The sequence below is a fragment of the Natrix helvetica genome (assembly GCF_964273705.1).
Source record: "Natrix helvetica genome assembly, chromosome: 9".
In the NCBI taxonomy this organism is placed as follows: Eukaryota; Metazoa; Chordata; class Lepidosauria; order Squamata; family Natricidae; genus Natrix; species Natrix helvetica.
In genome coordinates this window covers 2075399-2093843 of record NC_138560.1, presented here as the reverse complement: position 1 = coordinate 2093843, position 18445 = coordinate 2075399, and the positions used below count along the sequence as shown (strand labels likewise).

The 18445-nt window shown below is 50.0% G+C and overlaps 1 protein-coding gene across 3 annotated transcripts; it reads right to left on the bottom strand.

The window, feature by feature from the left end:
- Positions 1-6910: 6910 nt before the first annotated feature.
- LOC309396933 (ADP-ribosylation factor 6-like) lies at positions 6911-17610 on the bottom strand. 3 transcript variants are annotated; one of them, XM_081962526.1, is made up of 2 exons: positions 17142-17610; positions 6911-11206 (listed from the first exon to the last, which is right to left on the bottom strand). In XM_081962526.1, exon 2 carries the CDS (start codon positions 11170-11172, stop codon positions 10645-10647), a length of 528 nt encoding a protein of 175 aa, XP_081818652.1. In that variant the 5' UTR covers positions 11173-11206; positions 17142-17610; the 3' UTR covers positions 6911-10644. The 3 variants fall into 3 exon arrangements, with proteins under 3 accessions (XP_081818652.1, XP_081818651.1, XP_081818653.1); XM_081962525.1 differs by lacking the exon at positions 17142-17610 and adding an exon at positions 16323-16548; XM_081962527.1 differs by lacking the exon at positions 17142-17610 and adding an exon at positions 15526-15625.
- Between the last annotated feature and the right edge of the window lie 835 nt (positions 17611-18445).

Here is an 18445-nt window from a genome sequence, read left to right as displayed (position 1 = left end):
TTCTCAGATGAGAAGTGAAACCTCTTCAAAGAAAAACCAAAAAGTCCAGTTGCCTCTTGAAAAAAGCACCCTTGGGGATCCCCTGGCTTGGTGGTGGTGCTGCTGCTGCTGCTGCTGCTGGAATGTGCTGGGCTCCATCCCAGCTTTTGGGCCGAGGCTGGGAAAGAAAAGCAACGGGAGAAGGTGGTTGCAAGTGGCACCCCAAATCTCATCGTCCCTGAATCACGGCCCACCAAAGAGTTGAGTCAAATGAAAAGAAGACACTGAATGTATGGAGTCCTCAACTGAGCGTCCACAATGGAGCCCAAAACATATATTGCTAAGTGAGAAATCTATTAAGGCAGCTTTGCCCCATTTTGCAGCTTTTCTCACTGCCGTTGTTAAGTGAATCACTGCAGTTCTTAAACTGAGTAACGCTGGTGTTCAGTGAATCAGGCTTGCCCAATGACTAGGCTTGTCAAAAGGGGGAGTCACATGACCCCGGGGACACTGCAACCATCGTAGATGTGAGTCAGGAAATCAAGTGAACATGGGGAAGCTGGAACGGTCCTTAAGTGTGAAAAATGGTCATAAGTTACTTTTTTCAGGGGTGTTATAACTTTGGTCACTGAATGAATTGTTGTAAGTCGAGGACTACTTGTATTCAGATTGATTGATGGGGCAGAAGAGCCCAAAAAACGCAGTGAAGTCCCCAAGGTGATTTTTCAGGAGGCAACTGGACTTTCTGGTTTTTTTTCTTTGAAAACATTTCGCTTCTCATCCAAGAAGCTTCTTCAGCTCTGACAGGATAGTGAAGAATAGAAGGATCTATATTTCCATTCCCCACTATCCTATCAGAGCTGAAGAAGCTGCTTGGATAAGAAGCGAAACGTCTTCAAAGAAAAAACAAGGAAGTCCAGTTGCCTCCTGAAAAAATAGCACCTTTGGGACAACCGTGACCTGGATGACGGAGAATCTCTACAGACTTTCAAACACAGGGAAGGCTACTGAAGAGGACCTTGCTCCTTCATGGGGCAGGAAAGGAAAAAGAGGACAAGGTTATCATTTGCACCCACGGCTGTCAACAACATTCCTGAGTGTCAAATCAGGATTTATGTTGCTCAGCAATTAATAACCCTGAGATGCTTGGGCAGGCAACCGTTTGCTCAGCAAAAGAAGGCCAGCTAGCCAGCTCTTCAGCTTCAGCTTATTACTTTGATCTTCCTCTCCGGAAAGGAAAAAAAATGCTTACCTTTTTAAAAAATCTAAATCTAAAAGCATTACCCAGTTGGAATCAGAGCTGGTTGGAAAAAACACTTAGCAATCCAAATTTAAGTCCAATTTCTGCTGTCGCTTTTCCCAATCATCTGGACAGAATGATTGTATTTTGTGCAGTTCTAGTGGTTTTCAAGAAGCAACTGGTTGGAAGGGGGGAAGGGAGTAGATTTTGGGCAAGGTGGGCGTTTGGGTCTGAGGATGCAGAAATTGTAAAACTAGAGTAGGAATTAAGTAAACCGCCCAGATTGTGAGCCACGTGGAGCCTCTGGCTGAGCTGGGTAGCCATAGAAATGGAAGAAATAAATAAGCAAAGATTACAGCGAAGTGACTATTTGGTCGAGCTCTTCAGATGCATTGCAAATGCACTGCAATTCCTGCAGTGTCAGGAATTGGTCAACTCAACTGCAATCCTTACATCCATTTTGTAGATGGGAAAATGAACAAAAGTCACACTGATATGGATAAAAGAGAATTACCTCTAGCTCAGCATTGAAATGAGGGGTCCTTGCTGCTCTCTGAGCTTGGTGTTTTTCTTGCAGACCTTTCATGACCCAACTAGGTAACATCATCAGTGCTAGAAGAGAGGGGGCTGTGGGGAAGAGGAGGGGAGGAGGAGAATGATGAAGGGGAGGAAGAGGAGGAGGTGGAAGAGGACTATGGGGTCCTTGATGCTCTCTGAGCTTGGTGGTTTTCTTGCAGATGTTTCATGACCCAACTAAGTAACATCACTCATGCTTATATGGATTAGGATTTGCTCTGTTTGTAAAGCTCACTCCCTTCTACCACTGATGATGTTACTTAGTTGGGTCATGAAACGTCTGTAAGAAAACCACCAACCTTGGAGAGCACCAAAGTCCTCACACTGATATGTCCAAGGCTACGAAGAAGGCGGACAATGCAGTGTTCTTAACCAGATCCGTTAAAAATGCACATGCTGCATTTTCCCAACATGCTCGTTGGTTTCAGGTCTTGATGTGCCTATCCATATTGTGTGAGGCCATTTGATGTCTGGTGTCATGAGAAAACCCAGAAAATGGAATTCATCTGGTCCAGAGGTTGGAGGCAAAGGTCACATCTGAAAGAAGCAAAGCAACTCCTTAGTCCTAACATTCCTATCTCCCTTCTTTATGTATTGACCCGGAGCAGGACAGAACTTGAAATCCTTGGTAGTCCTCGACGTACAGCCACAATGGAGCCCACAAGTCAGTTGCCAAGTGCCTGAGGTCTGATTGTGCGACCGTGGGGATGCTGCAATGGTTGTGTGAAAAACGGGCATAAATTAATTTTTGGGATGTTGTTTAACTTCAGACGGTCACTAAACCAACTGTTTGTAAGTCGAGGACTACCTGTGTCTCCCACTGGATTTGTGGTCCAGACTATTTTACATCTCTAACATCGGACTGCACATTTTCTTTAGAGATGCCCGGACACTGGGAGGTCAAAATAATATGTGTTTTTCTCCATTTCAATCCCCTTTTTTCACTCTCCTTTTTCAAGGGGATGGCAAATTCAGGCTCTGCAATTAAAAACAAAATCAAAATATTAACTGAGGCAAGGAAGCCCCCCAATTCTGGAAGGAAGCTGTGCGTATGGGGCGGGGGAACAGCTGCAGACAGCTTGGGCTGTCTAGTTGTTAAAATCCGGATCCTGCTGGCCTCGCGTTGAAGGGGGGAGGGAATTCAGAAACTGGAAGCTTCCCCCCTTACTATTATTTGACTTTTGCGTCAAATTTTCCACTTGCTCTGATTCTGCCTTTTTTTTTCTCTAGCGCAGGATTTAGGGATGGCCAAGTGGGGAGGGAGCTGCTTCCTGCCCCTCTCTTCTAGAATTGAGACAGAAAATCTTGCAGCTGCCTGAATATTCTTTAGCATCTTAGGCTGGTTAAGGAACAAATACATTTGGGACAGCAAACTGGGTCGGTGTTTGTGAATGAAGGCAAATATACACGTCCCTGGATAATCTGGATCCAATCTGGGTCGGTCACTGGGATTAAAAGTTTATTCTTCTAGATTCTCTCTCTCTTTCTCCAGAATTCTCTTTCTCACACAGGTTCCGAAGAGAGGAAAGTTATCTGAAGATGGGCTCTGGTACCAGCTCCGAAGAATAAACTTTTGGTCCCAGTAAGTAACTCAGATTGGATCCTGTGTCTGTATTTCTCTCCCTTCCTCATCTTTTTGGAAGGATAATGAGAGCCACTGCCCATTGTTAGATCCCAAAAATGTTTCCTGGAGATTCTCTCCCACCTACCCAGACCGACAAGCAAAGCTTTGACATTTCAGCCCAGGTCACACTGACCTACCTGGGCTTCCAAGCAGGTAGAAAATACGTGATTGAAATATCTGATATGCCTAATGCCACGCTGGTTGGGGAATTCTGGGACTTGAAGTCTTACACGTTTTAAAAATTCATTGGCATGCCAGCTGGGGAATTCTGGGGGTTGAAGTCCACACACTTTTTGAAAGTGGCTCCGGTTGAGAAACACTGACCTAAATGTTGGACTGGCAAACCCAGAACATCAGCAAGAGGTTGGCAAGATAAAGATAAAAAAGTCAGGGGCCAGTCCAGTGTTACCCTTTGCAAGTTCAGCTGTTGTTTGCAAAAAAATGTCCCACGCAGTACAATGACTGCTAAACTCTTGAAGAGCTGCTGGGGTGGAGGCGTGTTTCATTTTGCCCAACTTCAGCATTCCACCATGGGTCAATCATTCCCCACCCCCACCCACCCCCGGCAGCCCCTTCTGCAAGTTGCAAGGTTAGCCGACAAAGCAAACTCAATGGCAGGACGGGCTTTGAACAAAGGTGGAATATTAACCATGCAGGAGTTAACCTGTTTGGCTGTTTTTTAAAAGCTGCCCAGGCTTGACAAGGGAACGAGCTTTCAACCTGTCACATGTCAACAGGTGGGGGAGCAAACATCCAGCCCGACTGCCCTCTGCCCCACTTTCTCAAAAGCACCAGGGATTAATCCAGGAGGGTGCTCAGTTTCCTTTTAAATAATGTCATGAAATATTATAATTGCAATAGGAAAAATGAGAGAAAGAAGGAAGGTAGGAGAGAGGGAGGGAGGGAAGGAAAGATATAGCAAAGAAAAATAAATAACTTCTGACCTTCATCACAATAAGTGTAAGCAATTTTAATAATTTTCACCTCCTCTTAAATTGCAACAATGATCTTTTCCCCATATCTTATCTCTTATCTATATAAACCATAAAGTATTATCATTTCAATCCCCGTGTTAGCAAAAGCCCAGTAAGGCTTGGCAGAAATAACTACATCTATTTTAACCTTGGTCATGTAAACCAACCTTATATTCCTTCCTTGTACTTCTAAAATTTGATATTGTCCACTCAAGTAACACAGAATTGGAATTTTTGGGGGTGAGATGAGATTGGCTGGAGTCAGAATGCTAATTTATAAACTGTGGATGACAGTTCACAATGGCCTAGGCTAAGCCTGCTTTAAACCAACCACAGTTATGGCATTAACACAGCATTTTCCCAAATTTGGACTTAAACTCAACCCTGTTGAGGAATTCTGGGATCTGCCTGTTTGCAAAAGAACACACTGATCTATCTTCCCAAGCTAGGTTCATGCAACATGTTAGCCTTACTGTAAGAGTGCAACGATGAGCAATGCGCCATGGTGCAACTGTACATTGCTTGCTTCGTATCATTCGGTCCCAATCCAGCCAGGGAGCAACCAGGAGCATTGGTGGTGTGACTCATTGCCTCATCGCTTCCTGCGACCAGCAGCAAACATTCCTCCGAGGTTTGGCAGAGCTGCAATCCAGCTTCACTGCATTCTTCTCGATTCCACTTCCTGCCTGTCATTCACATGCACTTCCGGCTCACAAGCATTGCCGTAGCCTGTTCGCACTGCCTCCGAGAAGGAGGGGATCTCCAGATGACCCCCGTCCCCTCTGGGGCAGCTCCTCAAATATTGGAAGATACTATCCTGTCTCCACTCTTCACTAGGCTAGCCAGGCCCAGTTCCTGCACCTGTTCTTTCTATGTTTGAGCCTCCAGTCCCCTCATCATCCTGGTTGATCTTCTCTGCACTCTTTCTAGAGTCTCAGCATCTTTTTTATAGTGTGGTGACCAACTGTTTAATAAGTGTTTTAAAAAACTCAACTGCCCTTTTTAAAACAACAACAACCGGTAATCACCTTGTTCTTGCTTTAAGGAACAGGATGTTCCAGATTAATCCGAGGGAAATGTGTGTGCACCGAACAAGAGGCGGTTGGGCGTTTCACTTCTACCACAAAGGACACCCACAAACTCACACAACTGGAAGAATCGAAATGATGGGGGGACATCTCAGCCCAAGGATGGGCTTCAGGCAAGGATAGAAAATGGCATTCCCCCACCCGTGGGCCTGACTCACAGCTACATCCGGTTTCATTTACTGCAAGGCTGACATCTGTCAGAAAAGGCCTCCCTTTGGGATGGGGGGGTTGGACTAGATGACCTACAAGGTCCCTTCCAACTCTGTTAATCTGTTAAATACCAAATGCTCTCAATACGCTTTCCCCTTTCCTAAAACCGAGAGGTTCTCAGCACCAAAGGACGTGAGCACTGCCGTTCCCAGTAATAGCAGGCGGAACTAAGGAAAGGAAACTTCTTCATGCCAGAAGGGCTTGTGATCTACTGACATCAATCACAGCTGCATTTCGAGTCAGAATGAAAAGAGGAACTAAACGGAAAGGGCCAAAACCACAAGTGCTGTCCCATGCCCTGCAAGAGATCACACCTCTGAAATTCCCTCACCAAACTGGCAATGTGGAGTCATATGATTCTTTGTGGCCCGGGGAATGGGGGGGCGCTAGTGGTGCAGGAGGATTAAGTCATGGGTCTAAATCAGGGGTTCCCAACGTTGGCTACTTAAGACTTTGTGGACTTCAACTCCCAGAATCCCTCAGCCAACCTTGGCCACTAAGACTTTGTGGACTTCAACTCCCAGAATTCTTAAAGTTGCCAAGGTTGGAGACCCCCGTTCTAGGGGAACAGCCAATATTTCTCTTATCTATCTAAACCCCAATGATTTTCCTTTGGCATTGCCATGGATATTATGGGAACGGCAAGCTGGTGACTGACCGATCACAGGGAGATGCTGAGTTTTTCCAAAAAAGACACGTGTCATTTTCATGGAAGATTTGAAAATCGTTTTATTTATTTACGGTATTATTATTATTATTTTAAAAAAAGAAACAGTGAGCCCTTCTTTGTAAATAGGGGATTCCCACCCCAGGCACTGATAGCCACGAGGAACGTGTGAATATCGCCTTTCCCGCACCCTAGCCCCCCCCAACCCCCCCCAAACAAACCCAGATTCTAAAGAAATTCCAGCAATAAATGTACAGTACATTTGTGTATGTGCAGCTTTGCATCCAATAAACACACCCTTCCTTTTTAATTCAGGGGAATGAAGAAAAAAAAAGCACCACCCTTAATTTTATGTTAAACCCTCGAAACAGATCAGCGTATTCAAGTTCTCCAGCTGCAGCTTTAAGTTGCAGAAAAAGTACCTTGTTCTTCCTTTAAGTGACAGCCTTTATGGTGGAAGGCCTGGGGGTGGGTGGAAGGAAAATAAAAAGGGAGTTATTTTCACACAGATCGTTCTCTGACCATCACCAGGGTTGTTGTTTTCTCCTGGGGGGGGGGGGGAGTGGAATAATAACCATCACCCCGTCTCTGGGTTTGATGAGTGATTATTTTTTTTTTGGGATGATTCCAAGAAGACAGGAAAAAAATGACAAGCAATGAAGGGGGAAAAGGCCACTAAGCATTTCAAGGCAGGGTTGAGGATTTAAGTGCCTTCAGAAGAGAATATCCCACAACCGCTCCCAATCTGTCAGACAGGTTAGGACTACAAGACCCAGCGTTCCCAGCCAAGGAAGGACACTGGTAGGAGGACGCCCTATTTTCAGACAAAGACGGTTCCCGCACCCCAAACTATGGTGGTACATACGGAGTTTGGGGGGGAGCACACATTAAAGTAGGACATAGCCCCTTCCCTTAAATTTGGATCCCCCCCAACCTCGCCTTTCTGGGCACCCTAGAGAGTTGGAGGGAGGGGGCAACGACTATGAATCCCATCTGTTCCACTGCCACATGGGGAATGATGGGGAGGGTAGTCCTGGAGCCTTAAGGCAATGTACATGATGCATGTCTAGAGGCTCAAAGATCTTATTTCCAAAATATTGACATGCACCATGGGTATGAAAGCTGCGGAAGATGGCATCATGGCATGGAAGCTTATTTTTGGAAGAAAGCTGGACAAAAAGAGCTGGGGAGGGACCACCCACCCACCCACCCCCGCATCAACAGAAGGAAGGGGAAGGAGGAGCAGAAGCCGGGGTCTCCCCTACCCAATAAATCTCTCCAGGCTGAATATCCTGCCCTACCAACTCTCTGGGTCACATAAATCAGCTTGAAGATATAGGTAGAACTTCAACTCCCAGAATTCCCCTGCTGGCCATGTTGGCCGGGAAATTCTGGGAGTCGAAATTCCACCTATATCTTCCAGTCGCCAAGGAAAAGAAACACCCAAAAAGCATTTTGAAGGGCTTTGCATTGCACGCACATAACTTTAACCACAACTCTGCACAGATTCTCTAAATCAGATATTTCTGAATATTCCCAGCCTGCGGGTGGAATTGTGAGATTGGGAAGGAAACAATCAGAAAAGAACTCCTTCACACACACTCTCTCCAAATGTTGGACAAGGGGGAGGGGGCAGAGAAACAATTCCAGCTTTCAGGAGCCTCTGCAGGTCAAAAAAGTCAAAATGGCCTCTTGAACAACACAATCAAAATTCGGCCTGTGTTTTTTAAATCCATTTTTAAATTTTTTAAAATATATTTTTTAATTTTAATATTACAATTTTTAAAATACATATAGGGAAAAACAACCCCCAGATGGAGCTTAGATCACACTATTCTGGCTTCCATCTAGACTTTTTGGGTTGTGTTTTTTTTTTTACCGTAAGCCACGAGGCATCCGGGCGGTTTGAAATCCAGAAAGCGCTCAGCGGAGGGACAGGGAGACGGCTGGAAAGAACATTTTACGCTGGCTCAGCGCAACCGAGAGGCTCAACCCCCGGACACTCCTCCAGCAGCCGCTGAGTCACAGCTGATCCAGATCACACCCAGAGTGCAAGCCGCAGTGGAAACTGCAGACAGAAAGTGCAATCTGATTTCCCAACCTCCCCCCCCCCTTCCGGGTTAGCCCAGCTACGGTTCTCTAACACAGGGGTCTCCAACCTTAGCCACTTTAAGACGTGTGGACCTCAACTCCCAGAATCCCCCTGCTCTAGTAGAAGAGAAAATAAATTCTCTCCCACTTTTCTCATTCCAGAATTTCACTCCCATTCCAAGCAGGTCCAAATTCAAATTTCAAGGATCCGGATGAGAATCGTGCATCTTACCATTTCCAGGACTGGTGGGGAGGACGGGGGACCGAGAAGATCTGGATTAAATGCAGGGGTGGCATTAAAAAGAGAAGTTGCAAGCCTCCTTCCATGCATCAAGAGGTGCTTGAAAACTGGAGGAGGGGGTGGGAAACTGAATCTCTCCGTGTCGCAGCCCACCTGCGATGCTCCCCAATTCCTCGGTGGGCTCATTTGGGGGGGGTCCATGAAGCCCTCGTTTTAAAACAGAGCGTTGTTGGTTTTTTTTTTAAGGGAAAAAAACTGCTTCAGGAGAGGAGATTCAGCCAGATGGGCCTAGCATTTCAAATGGGCCACTGCTTATCATCCAGAAAATAGGATTTAAAAGAGCGAGCGAGCAAGCAGGAGGAATTGGGTGGGTGGGTGGGGTTTAGCAAGCGGACAGGGCTGAAATCAGAGGAGGGCGGGGGATATAAGTCCCCTTAGAGCCTCCTGACAAAAACCTCTTTGGTCTATGCCAGTGTTTCTCAGCCGTGGCCCCTTTAAAACAGGTGGACTTCAACTCCCAGGATTCACAGAACCTCCCGGAATTCTGGGAGTTGAAGTCCACCCATCTTAAAGGGCCCAAGGTTGGGGGGGGAGGGGGGGAGACCAACCACTGATCTGTGCTGAAGGCCACACAATCTAAGGTGCTGGAAATGAGACCTATGCGCCTCTCCCCCCTCCACAATGGATCATATCAGTACAATTATTTCTTTTTTTAAAAAAGAGAGGATTTATAGCCACTGCTTGGAACTGAACCATAAAAGCACATTTTGTTCTCAAGAAATGACGTCCCGCACACACCTGGCTGTGGGTGTGTGAACAAGACGTAGCTCCCACACGTCCCTCGGGCAAAGAGAGGTATATTTCCCAGGATGGGCCTTTGTTCCAATTCACCCGGTTGAGCCCAAGCTCTGGAAACAGGGTGGCATCTTAAGGACCGAAGACAGCCATCGCAGGAGGATTGGCAGAAGAGGGGCCGTTCTCTCCGATATGGGAGCGGAGTCTGGATTCGTGAAAGAGACGCTCAAGGAATGTGACAGACACCCCCGTTGTGGTCCCACTGGAGTTGCAAACGTCCCACCTTTACGGGAGGGGAGGGACAGATCTCCCAACATCCGTAGGCAGGAATTTGGGGACGAGATAGTCGCCGAAAAGCATGGCGGCTTCCACTCCACTCCCTCCCGGCAGCGGGCAAACGGGTTCGGTCGGGCGCTAGGCATGCCTGCCCTTGTCTCCCCCAAGCAGGTAGAACAGGTCAGGAAGGAGGCGAGACAAGGCGAGGGCAGGGCGTTCCCACAGAGACACTGGAGAGGCAACCTGAGGAAGCCAACCGTCTCACCGGGACTTCCCCTCCCCACCAAAAGCCAACGCAGCACCTTCTGAAGCTCGGCGGGTCTACTCTGCCAGCCTGGTGCGCCCAAGCGGGAGGACGGCTTCCAAGAGGCCGTGGCGGAGCAAACTCAAGTTCCTGGGAAGTGCCAAGCTTCCCCACCTTTAAGAGGTGGGCGGGGAGGGGGGGCCACGACACCCCCCCCCGAGTGAACCCAAGAGCTCCTGGAATTGGTCCCAGCCAACGCTCTTCACGAGGGTCTTCCCTTTGGCTTAGATTCGACTCATTCGGAAGACACCCGAGTTCGGAGGGCTGGGGGGGAGGGGAATGTTCCAAAGGGGTGCAGGTAGGTAGCTATGGATCAATGGGGTGGGGGCCAAAGGACCACCCTCCCATCCACTGTTCCATCCACAGAAATTGAGGGAGAGGGAGAGAGAGAGGGAGAGAGAGAGAAAGAGAGAGAGATCTTCCAAGGCCTCCACCTTGGATGGTGAGGCCTCTGCCAGGAGTTGGGGGAAGAGTTGAAGAGATGGAGGGGAACAGTCGGAATAGAAGGAAGGTTTGAAGAACTCGTCGGTTAGGGAGGTTGCGTGCGTCCGTTCTCGAGTTAGCTCTCCGGCTCCAGAATTACGACTTGTAGTTAGAAGTCAGCCACATTAAGCCTTCATAGAGTCCTTCTCCCGACGTCGCGCACGACGGCTGGACGTACCAATTCCTGTCCCTAATGCGCGTGAGGCCCAGTTTCTCCTGGATCTCGTGAGGTTTCATGGCGTCCGGGAGGTCCTGCTTGTTGGCGAAGACCAGGATGATGGCGTCCCGCATCTCGCGGTCGTTGATGATGCGGTGGAGCTCCTGCCGGCCTTCGTCGATCCGATCCCGATCGGCGCAGTCCACCACAAAGATCAACCCTTGGGTGCCGGTGTAGTAGTGTCTCCAGAGGGGACGGATCTTGTCCTGACCCCCCACGTCCCAAACGTTGAACTTGACGTTCTTGTAGGTCACCGTCTCCACGTTGAAGCCCACGGTGGGGATGGTGGTGACGGGCTGGCCCAACTTCAGCTTGTAGAGGATGGTGGTCTTCCCGGCGGCATCCAAGCCCAGCATCAAAATCCGCATCTCCTTGTTACCAAAGATCTTGGATAGCATCTTCCCCATGGCTGCAGGCAAGGACTACACAGTCCATGCAAGGCTGGAGGGGAAGGGAAGGAAGAGGAGAGAGAGAGAGAAAGATGATTGAAAACACCCGTGGTAAGGACAGCAGAAGCACACCTAATTTACATTTCTCCTGGTCGTGTTGTTACGGCCTTCTCCAGGGTCCTCCTTAGCCAAGGTAGAACCATTAGCCGGTGGAACAACCTGCCACCAGATGTTGTGAGTGCTCCAATCCTGGAGGATTCTAAGAAATTGGACAGTCGTTTGTCTGAAATGGTCTAGTGCAGCGGTCTCCAACCTTGGCCACGTCAAGACTTTGTGGACTTCAACTCCCAGAGTTCCTCAGCCAACCTTGGCCACTTTAAGCCTTTGTGGACTTCAACTCCCAGAGTTCCTCAGCCAACCTTGGCCACGTCAAGAGTTGTGGACTTCAACTCCCAGAGTTCCTCAGTCAGCTGGGAGTTGAAGTCCACAACTCTTAAAAGTGCCCAAGGTCGGAGACCCCTTAGTAGGGGGGTTGGGCTAGAAGATCTCTAAGGTCTCTCCCAACTCTGTTAATAAAATCCTCTGTCCTACCCCTGGCCAAATCTCCCCTGCCCCTTACCGAGTCACTTCCCTGTCCTCACCTGAGCAGAGCCACAGCAGGTGGCAGTTCCCAAGTAAAACTGAGCAACGCATGTTCTCCTCCGGCGAGCAGAATATTTCTTTAATTTTTCCAGGCAACAAGGGAGGCGTTCCCTTCCTGTGGACTGGAAAAGTTGGTTCTTCCTGCCAACCTCATTCGGCCAGATAATTTAAGAAGAGATTGGACCAGCGTTGGTCTGAAGTGAGCAGGGGGTTGGACTAGAAGACCTTTAAAGGTCCCTTCCAACTCTTGTTATTCTGCCAATGATGCTAAAGGGAAGGCAGCAGACCAGGAATGAATGAATGAATGAATGAATGAATGAATGAATGAATGAATGCCCACAACATTCAGGGAGATGCCAAGGCTCCATCCAGCTGGTATGGCTTATTATATTATATTATTATATGATGATCAGATTCTTTTTACACTTGTGCTCCACAATTCGGAACTCATCACTCCCAAACTCGAAAGAGAGGGGATTGGAGGATTTAAACCAACTTCATTTTACTTCTAAAAAGAATACAGGTGGCCCTCAACTTATGGCCTCAATGAACCCCCAAATTTCCATCACTAAGCAAGACATTGGGTTTTGCCCCATTTTACAACCTTTCTCGCCCCTGCCGTTAAGCAAATCACCACCATTGCTCAGCTAGTAAAACCGGTTGTGGAGGCCATCGGGTTTCCTCATGGAGTGTGCTTGTTTAGAAGGTCACAAAAAGAGGATCGCATGACCCCCAGGACACTGCAACTGTCATAAATATGAACCAGCCAAGCGCCTGAATTTTGGTCATCTGACCGTGGGGCTGCTGAAACAGTCGTTAAGTATGAAAAACGGTCATAAGTCACTTTTTCCAGTGGTGCCGCAACTTTGATCACTAAACAAGCGGTCGTAAGTCGAGGACTAGCTGTATTTCCCACTCTTCATCCATCAAACGATCAAGCAGCAAAGCACGGCCACAATAAATGCATACCCTCCTCCAGGAAAGCAACCTGGAAAAAGAAATAAAGCTAGTCCTCAATTTACAACAGTTCAATTAATGGCCGTTTCAAAGTTACCGAAAAATAGTGACGTCGGACTCTTTTTCACACTTACAACCGTTGCATTATCCCCATAGCCAGGTGATCAAAATTCGTATTTATGACGCTTGCAGTGTCCCAGAGTCACGTGATCTCTTTTTGCAACCTTCTGACGAATAAAATCTAATAAGGGAAACCTGATTCACTTAACAACGGTGTTAGCAGGTAGTCCTTGACTCGTAACGGTTCGTTTAGTGACCGAAGTTACAACACGACTGAAAAAGGTGACCTATGACCGTTTCAATTTCATCTCCTTCGATTTATATCTTTATTCAAATTATTGCATTTTCTTCCAGTTGCATTTTAAATGGTTTTGATAGGATTTTTAGTCATGGCTTGGGTTTGGAACTCTGCAGGCCGATCCATAAACCAAACTACTTCGCTTAACAAACGTGGCGAGAAAAATGGGCTCACTTCACAGATTTCTCGCTTAGCAACGTAAACTCTGGGCTCAATTGTGGGCGTTAAGTCGAGGACTGCCTATCCCTCCGGCCTTTAAAAACGAACGTGGAGATTTCCTTTTGCAGGCAGGAAAAGAAACAGCCCATCCCGTGTCTCTGGGTTTTCCAACCCCCTTTTCCCCAAAAGTCTGCAGACCAGTTTTTCCCAGGCATTGCAACTCTGGCAACACCTGCGTATTTGCATTGCAATTAGTCATGTTCTGCAATTAGTTCTCCTCCTGTGAGTCAAAGGGCGGGACGCGGAATTTGGAAAGGCACGAATTATCTCCCGCTCTCCCAGCACAAATCTTGCAAAGTTACTTCTACAGGGAAGTCCTCCACCTACAACCAGCACGGAGCCCAAAATGAAATGGACCGTTGCAAAGCGAGGCATTTGTTAAGTGAGTTTTGCCCCCGTTTTACGACTTTTCTGGCCACGGTCGTTAAGTGAATCCCTGCAGTTGATTAGCTAGTAACCCCGGTGGCTGAGTGAATCTGGCTTCCCCCGGGAGACAAGGTTGTAAAGGGGGGGAAATCACGTGATCTTGGGACACAGCGACGGTCATAAAGAGGAGTCAGTTGCCAGGATTTTTAAGTTAGTAAACCGGTTGTCGAGTGGACCAGATTTCCCCAGTGACTTTGCTCGACAGACGGTCGCAAAAGGGAATCACAGGACCCCAGGACGCTGCAACGGTCGTAAGCATGAACCCGTTGCCCAGCGTCTGAATTTTGATCACGGGGATGCCACCAAGATCGTACGTGTGAGAAACAGGCGCGTCACTTTTTTCAGTGGCGTAACTTTGCACGGTCGCTAAATGAACTGTCGTAAGTCGAGGACTGCCTGTACACTCCTCCCTGGCACCCAAATCGTTCTCCTTTCGCCCGTGCCAAGTTCGCTGGCCTCCCAGTCTCTGTGCGCAGAGAAAGTCACACAGGCAGGAAGTTATGTTCAGGGCGCACACAGACCAAGGTCACATTTTTAGAAGCAAAAGACACCAAAACCACAATGACAGGCACTGCTCAGCCCAGCCCACTTCCAGAGTCTGCAGGGTTAGTCACCTTGCAAGGGGGTTAGGTTGGAGAAAGGGGGGAGGGGAAGACCAGCCTTGTTCTACAGGTGAGCAAAGAGCCCACCTTGGCCAAAAAAAAAAACAAGACCTGCCTCTTCATCCTACTAGATCTCAGCGAGGATGGCCTTCCTACTAACTGAGAGCCGTACTCTGCGGGACGGTTGGGACGGCTCTCCTTTGGAAGTTCTCCCAAAACGTCTTGGCTAAACTTGCCCCCCCCTCCTGTTTTTCAGCCCCAGGTAGAAGAACCACCAATGAGACTCAATGACCTTCCTGGTCTAATTCCCCGATCACCTGTCGGCTAAGGCCCAAATCCACGGGGAGAGCAAAGAGGTGAACGGAAAGGAGCTTCCCAGCCCCCATTTCCACCTGGAAGCTCATTTCACCCGGGGTTCATTTCAATTTATGCGTCGCTGAAGTTGTCGTCATCCTTCCGACACCCTCATTTTCCCATGGGGAGTGTCCCACCTCCCCCCACACCACCACCTCCTCCTCCTCCTCCTCCTCCTCCTCCTCCTCCTCCTCCTCCTCCTCCTCCTCCTCCTCCTCCTCCTCCTCCTCCAGGCCAGCTCACCCACCCAGTTTCACAGGTTCCAAAACTCCCCAAGTCATCCTCCTTTCTGTTCCTCCGGCCTTCCCCCCCCCCCAATTGGTTTTGCTATTTCAACCCCCATGTTTAAAAGACTGAAAAGAGGGAGGGAGGGAAAAGAAGGAAAGGAATAGAGAAGGAAGGAAGGAGGGAGGGACAAAGGAGGGAGGGAGTGAAAAGAAGGGAATAGGGAGGGAGGGAAGGAAGGAGGGAGGGAAGGAACAAGGAAAGGGAAAAAAGGAAAGGGAAAAGGAAGGGAGGAGAGGAAGGAGGGAAAGAGAAGGAGGGGAGAAAGAAAGGGAAGAAAAGGAGAAAAAAAGGGAGGGAAGGCTAAATGGAGGGCCAGCTGGGCAAAGTCTCCTTCATCACACATTCTCTCTCTCTCTCTCTCTCTCTCTCTCTCTCTCTCTCTCTCTCTCTCTCTCTCACACACACACACACACACACACACACACACACAGAGTGTTTCTTCACCTTTCTGAAGCTGGGGAGGAAGAAAGAAAAGAGAAACAAAAAATCAGAGCACCCAACCATTTTCAAGAGGAAACACCCAACTTTTAAAAAGTCTTGCCAACTTTCTCCACCTTCCCCAAATAGCAGCCTTCCTTCCAGGTTGTCTGACACCTGCCCAGGTTTCTCCTTCCTCTTGGGCAGCCTGGCAGGGAGGAAGTAGGCGAAGTCCCAGGGAAGGCCTGCAAACTTTTTTCTTTTTGGTTGTTTTAGGGAAAAAAGGAAAAAAAAACTCCCTCCGCCCCCTGGCTTTGGCTGAAGGAAAGCGCTGGACAGACTTTTCAAATGGGGGGGGGGGCGACCAAAGGGCGTTCTGACTGCCCCCCCCCAAGGAAATCTCAGTCCTGGGCTTTAAAGGGTCACTGCCAGCCTGTCCTTGAGCCAGAGGGAAATGACCCAGGACAGGAGCCCTGATTTATGCCCCCCCCCTACCCAAAAGGAAGGCCCAGAGAGGCTTTGGAGGAAGTTTGTTACTGCACTTCCAAAGGGGGGGGGGGGAGAGGGAAAAAAGATTTTGCTCCAGAAAAAAAAGAGATTTAAAAGAGATTTTTGCAACACACAACCTGAGAAAAATACCCCCACCCCTCCAGACCCCCCCGAAACGAACTTCGCCCCCCCCAAAAAAAAGAATAGGGGGAAGAAGAAGAAGAAGAAAAGCAAAAGAAGAAAGTGCAACGTTGTTTCCAAGAAAGGAAGTCCTGGGAGGGGAAGTTCGGGGCTCCTCCGCCCCACAGACCGCAAATGCCCCCCGCCCATCTCCCCTCCCCCTCCCCAAAGGCCTTTCTCAGCCAGTTCCCCTCCCCGACACACACACACTTTCCACGCGCGGGACAAGGACGCACCGCGCTTCCGGATCCGAACACGTGTCTGCCGCTTCAGCCCTCGCCTGCCTGCCTGCCTGCCAGCGCCGAGCGGAACGGCAGTTTTAATTCAAACCCGAGATCCCACCCAAAGCTCCACTCGGGAAGGCGGTGCCCGGAGTGGGTGGGTGGGTGGTAGATCTTCCCCTCCCCAAGTTTGCCCACCCCCGGAGAGGCTGCGGACGCGTCTTCTCACCCGAGGGCGGAGCGAGGGACCCGCTTTGCTATCTCGCTCCCCCCCCCCAGTCCTGCCTTTGACCTCCAACTTTTTCCAAGAGCCTTCACACGCTCCCCCCGCCCTGCTTTGGGGGGGGGGGAGGATCCCCGCAGAGGCGCCCTCTCGGTTGAACTAGGGATGGGGAGGGGTCTGCAAGGAGAAAAATGGTGGGCTGGCCCTCTCTCCCCCATCCCTCCCTGCCTCTGCCCCCCATCCCTCTCTCCTTTCCTTTCCTCTCCCCTTCCCTCTCTCTCCAACTGCCCCCCCACCCCTCCCTCCCGCTCCCTCTGCCCCTCATCCTCCTCTCTCTCTCTCCCCTTCCCGTACATTGCCGGCCGCGCCCCGCCAACCAAGCTGCGCTCGCACGACCCGGCTGACACGAGTCTTGCTTTCAGAGCAGAAACCTGTAAGGTTTCAAGGGCGGCGCCCCCGGGCAGACTTAAGAGGCGGGTGAGAGATCAGGCAAAAGGACCCCTGGGGTAGAGAAACCAGGGGGCCACGCCTTAAAAGGACCCCTCCCTTCTCTTCCCAGGGTCCCCCCAGCAGGCAAAGGCATTCAGCACGCCCCCCGGCCCCCCACTCACCTGGGAAGAGAGGAGGAGGAGGAGGCGGCAGGGGCGCCACCCGACGGAGGAGCCGAGGGCGGGGGTCCCAAGCCGGCGGACTTTCTGCCGGCGCGCGCGGCCAGGGGAGATCAAAGGCGCCTTTGGAACGTTGGGAAACTTTCCGCAGCGGTGTCACAAAGGGAAGCGGCCCTCAACGTTCCACGCGGAACCCCCCGCTGGGCGCCGCCGCCACCGCCGCTGCCCCTTCCGCCGGCTGCCAAGTCATCCGCGGCTTCCCCTCCGCCGCTCGCCCGCTCGCCCGCTCGCCCTTCCCAGCCCGGTCCCGGGGAGCTCCGGCGCAGCCCGCCGCCGCTTAGCACTTCCCCGGCGGGTGGAGGCTGTGAACTAGTCCCTGGGCGCGTGGGATCGGCGGCCGTTGGCAGCTCGTGGGTCCCGGAATAGGAAAGGGCGCGGACGCAGCAAGGGAGCCTCCCCCCGCCTCGTTCAACGGCTGGCGTCAGCGCGCATGCTCGCCTCCTCTTAAAGGGCGAGCGCCTTGAAGGAGGAGAAAGAGGAGGATGAGGATGGAAGAGAAGGGGTGGGAGGAGGTACCCTTCTTCTCCCTTCCTTCCTTCCTTCCTTCCTTCCTTCCTTCCTTCCTTCCTTCCTTCCTTCCTTCCTTCCCACCCGGGCGGAGCTGCCCTTTGACACATTTGGAAGAGAAAGCGCTGCAGAGACGGGGCTGCTTTGCTGGGGGAACAACAGCCCGACAAGGTAGGACGGCGGAGCGGAAAGGAGATGGAGAGCTGATGCTGCGAAGGAAGAGATGCGAAGTCGGTTCAAGATGAAGGCAACTGAAAGGATTTCTTAAAAGGGGGGGGGGTCTTCAAACTTGGCAACTTGAAGACTTGTGGACTTCAGCTCTGCTGGCTGGAGAATTCTGGGAGTTGAAGTCCACAAGTCTTCAAAGTTGCCAAGTTTGAAGACCTCGGGCTTAAAATGACACCCCTCCCCACTCCCGTGTCTCCTTCCTCGTCCTGCTTCGCATTTATTTTTTTCCTTCCCGGGAGGCAACTGGACTTCCTTGGGGTTTTTTTTCCTTTTGAAGACGTTTCGCTTCTCATCCAAGAAGCCTCTTCTGCTCTGATCAGATGAAGGAAAAGCCCAGAGCAGATCGCAGCTGGCGACCCACTGGGGAGGGGGCTCGGTCCGCCCTTGGAATCCAAGGACCAGACTTTTTTTTAAAATCATTTCTGAGCGAGTTAAAGAAACGAGGTTGGGTGAAACGCTAAGCGAGCGCTAAACGAACAGAATACAAGATGTTGGGTTTTTGTATTCGGTTT

Coding starts and splice junctions, on each gene's coding strand:
- LOC309396933 (XM_081962526.1), bottom strand. CDS start 11,172: ATGGGGAAGATGCTATCCAAGATCTTTGGTAACAAGGAGATGCGGATT.